The sequence below is a fragment of the Megalops cyprinoides genome, chromosome 3 (genome assembly GCF_013368585.1).
Source record: "Megalops cyprinoides isolate fMegCyp1 chromosome 3, fMegCyp1.pri, whole genome shotgun sequence".
Lineage (NCBI taxonomy): Eukaryota > Metazoa > Chordata > Actinopteri > Elopiformes > Megalopidae > Megalops > Megalops cyprinoides.
This window is the reverse complement of record NC_050585.1, coordinates 12,331,368-12,347,181: the sequence shown is the minus strand read 5'-3', so window position 1 is coordinate 12,347,181 and position 15,814 is coordinate 12,331,368. Positions and strand designations below refer to the sequence as shown.

At 41.4% G+C, this 15,814-nt stretch overlaps 2 protein-coding genes across 2 annotated transcripts; one reads left to right on the top strand and one right to left on the bottom strand.

Moving 5' to 3' along the window:
* Positions 1 to 242: 242 nt before the first annotated feature.
* On the bottom strand, positions 243 to 2,585 carry pigw (phosphatidylinositol glycan anchor biosynthesis, class W). The gene is made up of 2 exons (XM_036525663.1): positions 2,261 to 2,585; positions 243 to 1,931 (listed from the first exon to the last, which is right to left on the bottom strand). The coding sequence occupies exon 2, from the start codon at positions 1,894 to 1,896 to the stop codon at positions 400 to 402; it is 1,497 nt and encodes a 498-aa protein (XP_036381556.1). The 5' UTR covers positions 1,897 to 1,931; positions 2,261 to 2,585; the 3' UTR covers positions 243 to 399.
* A 184-nt stretch (positions 2,586 to 2,769) lies between these two features.
* Positions 2,770 to 15,301, top strand: LOC118775194 (unconventional myosin-XIX). Its single transcript, XM_036524962.1, has 24 exons — positions 2,770 to 3,010; positions 5,752 to 5,899; positions 6,088 to 6,236; positions 6,402 to 6,515; positions 6,608 to 6,740; positions 6,823 to 6,892; positions 7,074 to 7,176; positions 7,319 to 7,415; positions 7,583 to 7,659; positions 7,789 to 7,879; positions 8,038 to 8,206; positions 8,502 to 8,575; positions 8,679 to 8,800; positions 8,919 to 9,032; positions 9,361 to 9,537; positions 9,742 to 9,882; positions 10,039 to 10,146; positions 10,674 to 10,744; positions 10,924 to 11,003; positions 12,958 to 13,118; positions 13,270 to 13,399; positions 13,630 to 13,715; positions 14,085 to 14,405; positions 14,816 to 15,301. Exons 1-24 carry the CDS (start codon positions 2,888 to 2,890, stop codon positions 14,927 to 14,929), a joined length of 2,973 nt encoding a protein of 990 aa, XP_036380855.1. The 5' UTR covers positions 2,770 to 2,887; the 3' UTR covers positions 14,930 to 15,301.
* The last annotated feature ends 513 nt before the right edge of the window (positions 15,302 to 15,814 follow it).

The following is a 15,814-nucleotide window of genomic DNA, read 5'->3' as shown; positions in this document are numbered from 1 at the left end:
GAAGTGGTAGCGTTGCGTGAATATGGGGATGTGAAAAGGCTAGCTGGCTTACTTGATGATCATAGTATGTAAGCTGTTAAGACTTTTTAAAGGTTGTTGGTATTTAGCATACAAATTGTGTTTGCACAGTACAAATACAGTGATATTTTTATTCATTCATCATATATTTACAGTATTTTTCACCATAACAATATGTACAAAACAAATGCATGACACTATACAGTATCAGCTTAGATGCTGCAGCTTCACGTTAGGGTTATTTCCCCCTTAATAATAAAACAGTTAGATCATCTTGTACTTTCTGTTCTCAACATTTCAACACCTTGAATGAATAATGGTTCAGAAACCATGGTCCATGGTCCATCCATTCCTTTCTTCTGTAAACAGAACAGGACTGATTTACCAGAATTTAACTGTAATCTTCTTGAGATGTAAAATTAATATGATAGAACAATTCATAAACATGTACAACAGCAATACACACACAGAGAAGAAATCATTACTATTGACTGTATCAACCATAACATTGGTCAGACCTGTCATAATATTTGCCAGTAGGAAAAACAGCAGCTGATTTCTGTTTACAGCTTGAATGAGACAAACCCCCTCAATCTTCTCCTTTATTTTCTCCTCTGCCAACTGGGCTTCAGGCTTGCTATTTTGAATGGGGTTCCAAGATGAAGACACTAGTGTACAACTAGATAACATTTTGGAAAAAACTAAGACAACATCAGCAATGCTTATACAGGACAGGAAAAACAGAGACTGTGCAAGAGTCCAAATACAAAAAGAAAGATTTGCCATTCTGCGAGAGACTGGCTCTACAAACGTCTGGCAGATATACAACACTGCCCATAACACAAAACTTGCTAACAAGAGATGACATATTGCTTTGATCCAGTCTTTGACTAGTGTTCTTTTTTGCATCACATAGAGTCCCACCTGTACCCCAGCAATATAGATAGCTATGTACCCTATGACTGAAAACACTCCTTCTTTGTTGGCACTTAAAAATCCTCCAGTTCTGTCACTGTCGTGTATAATAAAGGACTTGAGTTCGGTTATCTCAAGAACGATCTGGTAAAGTCCACCAATGATTACAGCCAACAGCCATGACTTACTAACTGGAAACAGAGCCAAAAGTATTGAGGCAGACACTCTGACTATAGCCAGTGTGAAAAAGAAATTCCAGTGCACACCATACTCTGTAACATGCTCGTGGTAACCTGCTATTTTGACACTAATCAGCCTTGCCATTCCAAGGAAAATGAGGGGCCAAACAGACAAGAGCTGTTTAAAAATAGAGCTGAACGTAGACCCAGGAGCATCCTTTCTTCGTGCTTCAGGGCAAACTAGAGAGTTAGCCAAGATGAAGGCTCCCACACCAAAGTCCATAACCCCAGTCCCATAGGTTTCAGTTTTTGCATAACGTCTGGGGAACACAGGAAAGTCAACAGCAAGAATGCTAATGGCGGTCTTCACATTGACAAGCACTCGGAAGACCGTCACAAAGGGTATGCAGCTGGTCTCCAGGTTCATCTGCAAAAAATTCTTGACCACATCCTGCATGGGCAGACCAGCACCATGTTTTCTTCTGTGGTAAACACAGAATAGCAAGCTGATATTAATGGCTCCTAGAGTCATGATGACCAGGGGAAGGATGTCACTCAGTATTGTGCAAGACAGGACAAGTGGGAGCATCACTATGGTAAAGTCCAAAAGAAAGTGGACGTTCCAGGGAAAAGGAAGTATACCCTTACCAAGGTGATAAAGAATCAGAACTAACCCTCTGCTTATCAAACACAGAGGAGCAAGGGTGGATCCCAGCGAGACCTCAACCAGGCTTGTCCCAGTCAGGTTGCTGACAAATGCCTCTTTGAGTTCTCTACAAGTCATATTGGTTTGTTTGTCCGTTTCCAATCAGAAATCGTCTGAAATGACACAAAGTACATGGAATTAAATTGAATCAACCCGTATGAAAGGAATGTCAAATTATCAGATTTCGTTTCACTGCAGCCTTTTCAGTTTTAATTTTAAATTTACTTGAAATATCCATTTTGTACTGCGTACATCTCCAAAGTGAAAATGTAATATACAGTATACTAATGAATAAAAGTTTACACAGAAGATAACAGCTGATACAAATAACTTCAATCACTCAGCGGCTCCGTAAGTGTGCTTTAGTGTAGAATATATGCATGCTTGCATGCAGACAAGAACTGAAAAGAAGAACAAGGGAAAAAAAACACATTCGGCCTACCTCTGAAAACTGCGGAGGGAAAAAATCAGGAAGCTGTAATTTAAGTGATTCGCCTTGATAAGTATCCACGCAGGTGATTAAAGTAAAACTTCAATTAGGCTGCCCAGCTAGCTAATAGCTATGTGATGTTACAGCTAGCTAACTGTTAAAGTAACTGCTAAATAAAGCTATGCCTCGTTATCAGTTTTCGGTTGGTTGTTTGATAGTTAAATATGTGTCTTACATTTCGTAAATATTAAAAGTATTTTATACATTTTAACAGTATGCCGATTCTATCAAACCTATAACGCACTCACACGCCAAAATGTTTCTTTTCATTTCCGTGTTGTTCAGTAGGCGTTTCTGAGTGAAACGTCACGAAGAAGGCGTGGCCATGCCTAACGTCTGTCCCAGGCTACGTAGCGCTTCGGGTTTCTACGATCTACGCATGTTTCGGCAGCCGGGATGAGTTTGAGTGAAGTAAGACTGGGAGGGGGTTTACCCTTGGAATTTCACGGCAGAGAGGAAAGAGTTAGAGTGAAGTGCCGTCGCCTGCGGAGCGGAGTAAAACTATGGAAGTTTAGCTGGGAGTTTGATAAAGTCAGACATATCAGCACTTCTAAAGTTGGCGTGCTAGCCTGTTAGCTAATGGCAAATGTCAAGAACAAACTCTGGGAAAACAGCGGTAACGCCACATTCTCCACCAAAGACGGGATGCACGCCAGTTCTATGAATTTTGAAAAGGGTCAACGGACGAGACATCAGCAAAAGGTACTGGGCCCTACCCTAGCAAGATAGATATCTGGCTGGGATGTTTTTGCACACGTGTCGTTTCAGTTGATTTACGTTTGTGATGTTTACATTACTTTAGCTTTTTCGCAATCTCGGTGAAAGCTGAGAAGTTCCCAGCCGTTTTTAAGTGCCAAAACTGACTATAAAATGGAAGTTTATGCAATGGTTTTCCAAGGTAGCTCGCTGCCTAATGTTGTGTAAATCCAACATTAACGTTTTCAGTTGTAGTACTATCTAACGGTAATTAGATACAGTTAGCCTAACCGTCGTTAACTGGTAGGTATTGTGAATAATGTTAATTATTTAAGTATAGTATAATAGTTAAAGATTATCTTGATTAAAGGAAGCTAAGGGGAAGATTAAATTAGCGTAGCGTAGCTGCCTTACTTTGATATAATTTACTGTTTTAAACGATAGGTAACAAGGAAGTATATGTAAAAACGTTTCCAATCAGCCTAACTATGTAGGAGAATAAATGTTAGTTGGAGAGTAAGATTGCATTATTTTGGCAGTAAACATGAATCAAATGTCAGATAGCAAAGTGGCAAGTTGGTTAGTCGAGACTAGCAGGTCAAGATAATTTCTTGTTCAAAAAACTAAACCATTTTAGTTAGCTAGCTACATTTATAGTACTTATCTGTGGGAAAAGGTGGGGTCATCCTATCAGTGGTGTCATTTTCCTTATATCTCAATAGTATAGTTAACTAGGGCTACCTAACACCTGTATTATGATAGCCAGCTCCCTATAGCTAACTGCCCATACATCTAGCGATTATGTTGTCATTCGGCTGCAGCACATGTCGAGGACGTACTGTATCGGATTAAGCAACTCACCAAAACAAGGACACCTCCATTACCTTAATCTCCACCCCCCGTTAATTGTCAACATAATCCCTTAGTCATTGGTATTCGTCGCCCGAATTCACATCATAATCTGGAGAGCGATAATTCCTCCAATGCGAGTACAGTGATTACAGAAATTCCTCACGTGTTTCCCAGCGTTGCAGTTAGCCTTACTGTTAAACATACCTGTAGTTAGAATTTAATTAGTGTAAATAATATCCGGGCGCACAACAGGATTTTCTCTGACAGCCATTTATCTTCTAAATTATTTCACCACTGTTTGTCTTTATGTTGTGCTTATTTTTTCAATGGATTTATGAAACAAATGGGATAGGTAATGGGAAAACAGTTCAAATCACGTAAACTTTGAGGAATATGATTCAAATATGAGATCTGTTGTTTTAAAATAAGGCAGTGCACACCTTACATGAATTGTAAATCACGCTTCACATGGGTTCTGTGTACACATATATTTACATTGGATTTTAGAAAGCTAATTAACTTCTAGACAACACAACGCCATCAGGGTTTTCAGGTCATTGATAGGTGTCTGAATTAGAGTAATCCTGGATTGCACTAGATGTACACTTAAAATCAAATATCAATAAATGTCCATAAATGCATTACACATATTGGGTTTTCAGAAATATTACTTTATATTTCACTCTGAGGACAAAGCTAGGATACCATTGAAAACTGGTGTGTGGGGGAAAATAACCCCTTCATTTTACATTATGTAGGGGTTAGAGTGGAGCCACTATGAGTCTGCTGTCTGATCTAAATGCTGTCCAAGAAACACAAGTGTCACTAAAGGCCTGGATGCCATTCAAATCCAATAAGAAGTCTGGAACAAACCAACAACTCTAATTAAGAACTGAGACTCTGAACTGTGTTGTCTAAACGTTTTTGCTTCATCTAGGTTCTCAAAATTCTCAATCGTTTAGAAGCGCAGTTGCTGTGTTGAAGAGAGCGTGCATCGCAGAATATGCTGTGGTCGTATGCTTGGGAACTGTTTGCGTTTTTCTCTTGAAAGCTGTCAGTCGTCTGGAAATGGATGACTCCTTTGTTGCTAAGTTGTGTCAGTGCGTGAATCCACGGGCACAGCATTTTTCTTCATGTTGTGTTAGAAGTGGCATTGCATGCTCATCTGATGGCATGTAAAATTGGTCTGTCTCCTGGCTGCTGTCCTGTCTCTACAGTAAGGCACCGCCCTGTGCTAGGGAATGCAGCAGCAGAACAAGCAGTTCTTTCCACTTCTGTAGAGCTCCTCAGCAGAACAGCAGAGGCAGAACGTTACCCCACCTTATCTTTGGTCATGGTTTACATTGAGAATGTACATGCTTGAGTGAGAAATAAATCGTATCTGAAACATCTTATTTTTGTGTTACCTACAAAAGGTTTTTGTATTCAGTACTTTTATAACTGTGCTGATCATAGTCATTCTGCTAGCTTTAGTGCTGGTTTCCACAAACCAATTCTTTAAAATGATTTCCTTGTGGCAGAAATACCCTTGAGCCAAGGTGAGCTGTGTCATCTTAAAGATAAGACTTTATCCTAGACCCAGGCAGAACCTGATACTGTATGAAAAGTACATAGGGCTGGAACCAAGAACAAAAATGTAATTGGGTCTGAACGCTTAACAGTGAGAAACCACAATGTATCGTGTCATTGATGTCAGTTAAAGAGGGGACAAATGCAGCAGCTCTGGTGTTTAAATAACACTTCCTTTGCTCTCAGAAATAAATGCCTGCTGCGATATTCTGTAAAGAAGAGCATGCTGTATGGCCAGGTTAGTGTGTATTTGCCTGATAATTGCAGGGAGGCTTGTAGGATTTTTGTGTGTTGTACAGTGAATGTGCTGTGCCTGTGTTGTGTAGGCCAGCGGTCTCAAAGAGAAGATCCAGTCCCCTCGTCAGTCTCTCGATGACTCATTGGAAGCAGATGTCCGAGCTTTCCTGATCGATGAAGGTTTACTCCACACCTACGACGACCTAACCAAAGTCAATCCTGTGACCCCCACTACAGGTAACGCGTCCTTTAGCGGGCTGCTGTTTTCCCAGCCGTGCTATTGTGCGATCACGAACATCAAGTCGTCTCACCTGACTGCAAGAGTGCATAGCGTGAGGAGGATGGAAAGCTGCCGTCAGTACTTGACTGGTCACCGCAGTGTTGATTGTTAAGCGGTGGTGTTTCCCGTTCTTCTCGTTCTGCAGTTCTGAAATGCCTGCAGGCCAGGTACCGTGCGCAGGTGTTCTACACGAACGCCGGCTGCACCCTGGTGGCTCTGAACCCCTTCAAGCCCATTCCTCACCTCTACACCCAGGACCTGATGATGGAGTACCACCTTGCTCAGCAGCTTCAGGTAGCGAGTTCACTCCTCAAAACCAGCAGCGTCACAGGCTGGTTGAAATATTGCCGTGGTGCATGCAAGGGGCATGGGCTTTTGGAGTGAATTTGGTCAAGCTGAAACCTTTAACTCAGTGACTGATGTCCAGTTAAAAATCCCTTATCTCTGTTGCTCATCCAGGAATACAAACCACACATATTCATTGTGGCTGAAGCAGCATACAGGAATGTGCAGAGTCAGGTGGAACCGGCGAACCAGTCCCTGGTGGTCAGCGGGGAGAGCGGAGCTGGAAAGGTATGTCACGATGGACTGGCCAGGTATTGCATTGTCTTTACAGCTGAAGTAGGGCGAAGGAAATGTGAACGTTGAACGTCTGTCTCCTCCAGACATGGACGTCTCGGTGCCTCATGAAGTATTATGCCACAGTTGCCGCCTCGTCATCTTCCCTGAATTGTCAGGACACCGTGGAGAAGATAGAGAAGAGGGTTCTGGACTCAAACCCCATAATGGAGGCCTTTGGTGAGAGACGAGGTCCAGAGATTGGTTGATTCTCTCTGGTTGACTTGTTTTGGCTGACTGCTTTACTCTGTTTTCTCCACAGGGAATGCATGCACTTTAAGGAACAACAACAGCAGTCGGTTTGGGAAATACATTCAGCTCCAGCTAAACAGGTCAGTCTGGTTGTGTTATTCAGTAGCCCTTAATCTAAGATCCTTTTGCTGTTTTATTGCAATATAAAACAGATTACCACAGATGTGTGGTAATGTGTAATGTGCGGTTAAAACAGATGTGTAGAAATAATGGTTGTGCCTTGGTTTGGAGCCTTGTTTGACTGCTTGTGTGTGCTTTCAGATCACAGCTGTTAGTTGGGGCATCTATTCAAACGTATCTCCTGGAGAAGACCAGAGTGGCTTACCAAGCTGCAAGCGAGAGAAATTTTCACATATTTTACCAGGCAAGTCATAATGAAATTTTAACATAGGAGTGTTGGCTTGTCCCAAGGTTGGCTGAATTCTCCCTGACTTTTGGTCCAGGCTTGTTGGATGTTTTTGTCTGTAGGCTGTTTTTGGACTGAGGGTCTCTTTGTCTGTGTACAGATGATGAAAGGTGCTACAGAGAAGCAGAGACGTGAGTGGATGATGCCACTTGACCAGTGCTTCAGCTGGTTGCCGAATGCTGAAAAAACACTGGAAGGTAAACCACAATTTCATATTTCAGACCACATCAGATTAAACGCAGCTTCATGATTATTGTTACTTTGTGAATGATGCAGTTATGTACATCTTAATGTCTTTGTTGCATGTAATGATGTGATAAGCGCTTCACTCTCACAGAAGTGACTTTTCTTTTGTGTTTTGTAGAGGATTGTTTTAACGAAACCATAGATGCAATGACAAACCTGGGCATTACCAAGAAGAAGCAGGGACAGATATTCCGGGTAAATTGAGCGGTCGTTACCGGCGACTCAGGTAATGGTGTACTGTAGCTGTGTGCATTTTGGTAAGTCTCTGAGGAGTACTAAGGAATCGGTTGTGTCTTCTCCCTTCTTTGTTTTAACACCATCCAGATATTATCGGGCCTTCTTCATCTTGGGAACTTGAACTTCTGCCCCCCAACAGACGAGTCCCAGCCTTGTGATCTCCTGGAGGAATCCAAAGGTAAGCCACCTGCTCATTCACCTGCCAGCCTTGGCGTGTCTCCGTACTACACCAGGGCAGAATGAGAGCATTGTGGCGGGCAGATTTGGAACATGCCCTGTAATGACCAGCTGTAGGTACCCGTGACTCTTAATCTCTGTGGCTCTGTCCTCTTTTAGATTTCCTGCAAAAGACTGCAGACCTGCTGCAGATACCGGCAGAGCATCTGCTGGCCTGTCTGAGATTAAGGACACTGCGAGCAGGGAAGCATACTGTCCTCTTTAAGCCCTGTTCCTCAGCAGAGTGCGGTGTGAGGAGGGACTGCCTAGCCAAAGTCATCTATGCCCAGTGAGTGGGTTTTTTTAAGGAAACATGTAATTTTGTGTCATAAACAATTTAATTCCTGGAGGTGCCATGTTGGAAAATATTCGCACACGTTGATAGTGCTCCTCAGCAAAGGAAGTACTGCCGACATGATATCATGTTTATAAAACGAAAGCTCTTAAAAGAGCATAATAGTGGTATCACCAATATTCTGTCAATCATATACTTGATGAGACTCTGTCAAATGGAAACATTCTCAAAGGGGGTCATTAGCTTGTGAATTATATGTTGCTTTTGTTTTTTTTACTTCACTGTACAGAGTGTTTGACTGGTTGGTAGCATTCATCAACAACAGCATCTGTGCAGACACGTCCAGCTGGTGCAATTTTATAGGTACAGAATTCCCCTCCACTGATTACACATTCTGCGCGCTCATATTCTTCAATGTTCTATTCATAATTCTTGCAAGCTAAAGCTTTGTCAATGTTCTGGGCAGGTGTCCTGGATGTCTATGGTTTTGAGTGCTTTCTGTTGAACAACCTGGAGCAACTGTGCATCAACTATGCCAACGAGAAGCTTCAGCAGCACTTTGTTGCCCACTATCTCAAAGCACAGCAGGTACTGTTTGTGTGTATTGTGTGCAGATCGCAGCCGGACTAGAAAGAGCAGCCTGACTGTGTCGAGACTGACTTCGGTGGTTCTTTTAGTTTCTTTACCCAGTGTGCCCTCTCCGCAGGAGGAGTACGTCTCCGAGGGGCTGACGTGGTCCTTCATCAAATACCAGGACAATCAGAGCTGCTTGGATCTGATAGAGGGCACTCCTTCTGGTGTCTTCTCCCTGCTGAATGAGGTTTGTCCATGTTTCACCTGTGTGCTTCACTCAGTCTGTTATTTCTGTGGGATTATAAGGAAAGCAAACTAACTCTTGTGATAAAGTGACTTCAGAATACTCCTATCCATAAAATGGTTCTTTATACTTGAAATTTGCAGTTTGTTGTTATGTGTTGCTAGTATGTAGATGTATGTGTGTATGGTATGTAGCCAGTGTGTATTTCATTTGAGTCTTCCAGTGCCTTGGTTATTAACTGCAAGGCTATGGCTACTGCACTGTATATTGCCATCATCATCTGTGATGTTCCAGCGTAGAGCAGAAGCACCAATTCCCTGCTTGCTTTCAGGAATGTCGTCTCAATCGTGCTGCCGACGCTGAGCAGTTCAAGACGCGGCTGGAGAAGGAGCTGTCCGACAACACCTGCGTGAGCTGGGACAAGTTCAGCGCGAGACCACACTTCACCGTCTCTCACTACGCAGGCAAAGTCAGCTACCAGATCGAGGGCATGATGGAGAAGAACAAGGTTTGGAGGAAACCTCAGGCTGCTCCCCTCTTTGCTCCTTATTTCTTTTTCATTCTTTCTGTCTGTCTGTTTGTCTGTCTTTCTCCAAAGCTGTCCAAAGCCCTTGCAATATAGACAGTGCACATACATACAGACTCTCTGTATCTTGAAGGCACATCCAGGTTTTTAGTACTCATGTCTGAAGCTGCATACATTTCCCTGCAGGATCCTGTGCCTCCTGAGCTCATACACATGCTCCAGATGTCCCAGGATCCCCTGGTTCACAGTCTCTTTGCTGACTACAGCACAGACGAGGAAGGCCTCAGGGGACACAGCAAAGTAGTCACCGTTGTCTCCAAATTCAAGGTTAGAGTTAACCATTGTTGATGAAATGGCTTTCCTTGAGAGTGAGTCATTTATTGTTACTGTGCATTTGTAAGTTGATAAGCTGTTAGGTGAGGTGTATTATTAGCCTCCCCTTTTAGTTTGGGTTTTAATAATGACGTTTTTGACTTGTTGCAGAACTCACTGGAGAGCTTAATGAAGATCCTACACAGCACCACTCCTCACTACACCAGGTGCATTAAGCCCAACGCAGACTGTCGGCCGTTGACCTTTAAGAAAGAGGAGGTGGGTGACTGCAGTTCATTGTGCTGTACATGCAGTATTAATAGTTCCAAAGACTATTATTTGTATTAGGTAAGTGAGAGGGTACCTCATTCGTTTAATAATCATTTTTCTGTACTCTGTTGTTCTTACAAAATTAAGCAGATGCCCTTGCCTAGGACAACATATAACGTGTAAGATAATTATAGTGCCAATATTAGACAGACCCTAGAAATAAGAGCAAATGAATACAGATGAAAAATGAGACATGTTTAATAAACGTAATATGCGATTTTAAAATAAGCTCATAAACGGTGTCGGGGGATGGGTTAACAACTTTCTAACAACACACATGCGCAAAGCTGGTGTATGCCATTAAATTGCCAAGTGTTGCTTGAAGTGACAAGAACTTGAACAGGCTCCTTTTCCTAGATAAGATGTAAATGCGAATTATATTCACATTACAGTGGTTTCCCCATGTAGAAGTCAACAGTGGAACTTTAAGATTCCTATTGATGTGACAAAGAACACATGATTTCCCATATCTTAAGGTAATTGTCCAGCTGGAAGCGTGCGGCATTGTGGAGACTATCAACATTAGTGCAGCAGGCTTTCCCATTAGGTATGTAATACATTTAACCATCATAGTGTTCAGCATTCACAGACTGTATGTATGTAGAGTTTCTGGAAAAAAATACTTGGATTAATTGTAATTTTTCATGCTAGTATTTGTATTGAATATGAATATATTTCATTGATGTGTGCTGATTGTAATTAATTCATTGCTTTCCTCTTATCTAGGATTCCTTATCTACGCTTCATGCAGCGCTACGGACTGATGACAAACTCCAGGATATGCTCTCAGTCCCAAACTGGAAATGGTAGGACTGATTTATGCATATGGGCATTTTACTGCTTGTGATAATGACAGTAAATGTGGCTTTTTGTGGGACCCTTTGGCCAAAACCAGATCAGCATCAGGACTGCCAGGACAAGCAATTGTGTTACCATAGCAGTATAATACAATTGTAATGATTCATATAACAATATAAGTAAATATTAACAAAATGCATAGCGTGAGCATGCCAACTTTATATGGTAGTATGGATTGAGGGTTAGCAGAAAATCATATGGTGTTATTGCCTTTAATAAATCAATACCCATATATAGCAATATCTTAAATCTTCTCTTTCTCTGTTATGCCTAAAGCTGAAAAATATCTAAGAACAAATGAAGTATGGGGAAAGTACTAGGCATTATTAAAGGTCATGTCGAGCCATTGTCTCTGGGATTATCAGTACTTCATCTTGCATTGTCATTCAGTATTTATAATGGTAATTAGTTTGAAATTTATTTGAACTTTTCTGACATTCACTAAGAATTTACAAAAGAACTGTCAAGGAAGTCATGTAGCTGGTTGATGGCAGCACACACCAAGTCAATGTGTTTCTCCGAACATATTTATAAATGTGAGGTACACCCAACTAATTGTCCTCCCAGGGTATAATTTTCGCACTGTGCAATCCCAACTGCCTTTTCAGTTGTTGCATATATTAGCACATTTTCTGGAAGTATTCCGTTTCCAAGAACAAGAACCAGAAATAAGCACTATTCTAGAGTATTCCAAGAACATGGCAGAAGGCAAGGTATATTATTTTAAAACTACTTTTAAGAAAGTGCTGCTTTTGATTTCTCTTTGTGAATGTAGCTAGCTAGGAGTTTCCTGATTTAGTCTTAAGAGAAAATCAAATCCAAAATGAGACAACTGCATTAGTAAGGAATATTACACTGTTTCATCAGAAAATCAAGCTTTTCAGAACTCTGACTGTGAACAGGTTGTGGTGAAGTCTAGCTAGAAGAAGTAGCTCACTTGTGATCATGAGAAAATACATAATTTTTAAAAACGTATATACTTATTCAAATTTCCCATTTTACTTTTGTGGTGTGAACTGCCTTTTCAAGAGTTGATATTAATGAATCTTCACAGGACATTGGCACCTATTGCCAGCACTATCAGGGGTACACAGAATTGTGGTTAATTGGATTACTGGGCGCTCGTGAGCTCTGGAATGTAATTTTAAAGGCTGGCATGCAGGCAGTCTTGTGATTTAGCATTATGAAATTAATGTCAACACATTTCTCTTACTTCCTTTGCTGATTGCCCCTCTTTTTTTCTTTCCTCTCCTTTCATTCCTCTTGCTACAGTTTAGCCCTCTCCTCCTCTCTACCCATTCTGTCTATGGCTATGAAGAAGTAGCTTTAAGAGAGATCACAAATATATTGTATTTGCACAACATGGTATCTTATACCAGGTGTGGCAGGTAAAAGCATGCTTAATGCTTGATTTCTCATCAAGAGAAATATATTTGCTGTACTGACAATAATTTGGATAATATTTGAAAGGGATGTTTCTCACACAAACTCCTCTCAGCATGAAGTACTTTTACTCTGAGGTCCAGAGTCCACGCGTTAAGCCACTGCTCCACAATGTATCACACAGTGTTATCATCTCTGAAAGGAGTTTGCTTTTCTTAGGTTTGCATAATATCAGGACTTAAGTATTCAACAGACCCCACTATCGTGTGCTGGCGCAGAACAACAAGGCTTGGTTTAAGTGATTAAATGGCAAGGCAACATAGGCAGGCTCATGTAATGAAAGCACATTTAGTTTGGCCTCTTGTAACCACGCAGAATACAGATGGACTTGGGCTAAGGTTTTGTTGAGGATCCTGTCAGGATCAGCATGCTGTTGAAGAAGGAAATGTGGCTGTGTGCTAGTTAGTACTTAGTTGTCTGCAGCTGTTTCATGCATTCTGCCTCCCCTCTCTGTCTCAGGACTGGAGCTGGATGAATCCACCCTGGGTCCTGCAGTTGCTGATGCTCTCAATATGGTGTTGCAAAGTCAGTCCCTGGATCCCCTCAACCACTCTAATGATGAAACTCACAACACTTTAGTACACTGTGGGAAGACCAAAGCATTCTTGACGCATTCAATGGTTTGTATACCTAACAGGCCTTGGTCAGTGGTGTTACAGTCGAAAGTGTCACTTTTTGACACCATGTTTCTTCTTTGTTTGTTTGTTTTAATTGCCTTGGTGTAGTACGTTTTATGACTGGTCTGACTGGTGCTCCTGTTTTGCTCCTCAGTTGGAGTACCTGGAGGGCCACAGGGACAGGGTGCGTTCTCAGAGAGCTTTCAGCATCCAGTGCTGCTGGCGCAGGTACAAGCGGAGGAAACGGGAAGCTCAGAAGCAAGCTGCAGTCAGGATCCAATCAGGTATCGCCATAATGAAAAGGAGGGTCCAGTTAGAGCAAAATGAGCTAGTCAAAAACTTAACTGTCACTGTTCTTTTGTCTAAGAGTATAGTAACATCTCCTTTAAAATTAAGTTGTATTTTGACTTGGACCATACTGGCCTATGTAATTATAAGTATGTAATTTAGATTAGTTTAGTCAAATCTGATTGTCCAGTTCCTGCACTGTGCTAAGACAAATATTTACCTTCAGCTGTGCGATCCTGGCTGACAAGAAGACAGATCAGACAGTGGCAGAAGGCTGCGTCCCTCATCCAGAAGTCTTGGAGAAAGTGGAAAGTGAGCAAAAAGCACATTTTTATATGTAATGTTTTTCATTCTTTAATTTACATTTACATTTATTCATTTGGCAGACGCTTTTATCCAAAGCGACTTACATAGGTTACAGTTCTTTACAATGTTATCCGTTTATACAGCTGGATATTTACTGAGGCAACTGTGGGTTAAGTACCTTGCCCAAGGGTACAGCAGCAGTTTCCCAGCGGGGATTGAACCGGCAACCTTTCGGTTACGAGTCCTGCTCCTTAACCACTAATAGATAACCGCTAATAGACACAGTGCTATAGACACTACTAATAAGACACCACTAATAGACACAGTGCTGTAATAGATTACAGCACTGTGTCTAACGCCACACTTTGCCTGTAGGCTGCAATGGAAACCTTGGCTGAGGCAGAGCTGGATGACAGTGCAGATGTTAAGGGTGAGCTGCCCGTGTGTGACCCCACTATTCGGGAGAGGGGTTCAGTGCAGCTCTCCACCCGCCAGAAGCCCGTGATGGTGCGGGCGTGGCCCCTTGGACTGGCACTGGCTTCGGCACCCAACATCACCGTGGCAGTGACCGCCCACGGCTTCCAGAAGGTGATGTCCCTGATGGCCTGTCTGAAGCTGTCCTTCAGGAGTGGAGCGTACAAAGTGGAGACCAACCAGTTTGAGGAGGGAGTGGCCTCTATCAGGGCTCAGCCCCAGGTAATATGAACTCCTACTAAACGAGTTTGTCTGTTTGCGATAATAATCAGTACAGAGCTATCTCATATATGAGCTTTGGTGCAAATTGCAGGTAATGAAATTGGAGTTGTATTGGTGATCCTATATAGGTTATTGCCAAGTTTACGTGATTAGTAGCCTCTCTCTGGTTTTTCTTTAAAAAAATGGGGGTTGTTTGGGTTCAGGTGTATTGAGTTCAGACATCAGTTGTTTATTTATCAACCAAAGGACTAACCTTGAGTAGAAAAAACAAGGTCAGTATTTCACTTTTAGGTCAATCAAAATTTTTTTTTAATTTAAATATGCCACAGGTTAAAAACATTGAACATCTTGTTCCACAGTGCCTATGCTAGAATGTGTTTCAGTAATTTTTCCCCACCCTTTCTATTTAGGAGTCAGTTAAACTGCATTTCCTGAGATCTCCACTTATGTATGCAGAGAGGACACCAGGGAGAAACCGAGATGGAGTTACTGGCTTCAACCAGATTCTGCTGGAGAAATCATGATATTTCCATTTTTTCTTTTTTACTTTTAGTCAACACTAAGAGTGAATATCCTTATCACCGCACTTTTCAGCAATAGCCAACCCAGGGAGATTTGTCTTGTGCTGCCTTTTGAAATGTTATTTAAAATCAGTATTTACTCTTTTGGTCTCAGGCTGATTTTACACACAGCACACTAAAGTGCCTTCACCAGTCGGGTCTAAACTGGAGAGTGTAATGTAAGCCTTTTATTTATGTATGTAGATCAATTGTGTTTGTCTTTATTTAATTTGCAGTACTGTGTAAGACCACCGATAATGTAAAATTTTAAAGCATTGTATCCAATTTTATATGATCAGATTCCTTCAAGGATTAGGATGCCACAAAGCATATTTTAATAGCGATGTGTATCTTAACACTAGATACTGAACTGTACTCTTTACACTACATGACCTAAATGATGATTGAAATATTTGTCTATTCATCTACAATTTGTAAACCATGGATAATGAGACACTAGATCTTTGTAGGGACTTGGAAGTAGTGCTCTCGTAAATGAACTTGCTGAGTATTAACATATCATTGCATTTGGAATGTTACAATGTACAGTTCATATGTGGGAGAAAAAACACTAATCTCAATGTTTAGTGCTTTTTGAGGTTCAATACTCAATTACCAAAAAAGGCATTTCCTATACTCTTGTGGGTCAGTCTTTTTAGAGACACTAATTGCCTTGCTGCTGAACATTCAAACTAAACCAAAGACCAGGGAAAAAACTGAAAAATGTATGCCTGTGTGGTTCTGTATGTTATTTTTTTTTTAATCCTGAAATGTTGGGAGTCAAGAACAAGTTTATGTACACTGCTCAAGAAACTTGTTTTGCTTAATTCAAGTACCTTGTATATTTAT

Coding starts and splice junctions, on each gene's coding strand:
- pigw (XM_036525663.1), bottom strand. CDS start 1,896: ATGACTTGTAGAGAACTCAAAGAGGCATTTGTCAGCAACCTGACTGGG.
- LOC118775194 (XM_036524962.1), top strand. CDS start 2,888: ATGGCAAATGTCAAGAACAAACTCTGGGAAAACAGCGGTAACGCCACA. Junction 7,177..7,318: donor ATTTTCACATATTTTACCAG/GCAAGTCATAAT, acceptor GTCTGTGTACAG/ATGATGAAAGGTGCTACAGA. Junction 14,406..14,815: donor CTATCAGGGCTCAGCCCCAG/GTAATATGAACT, acceptor CTTTCTATTTAG/GAGTCAGTTAAACTGCATTT.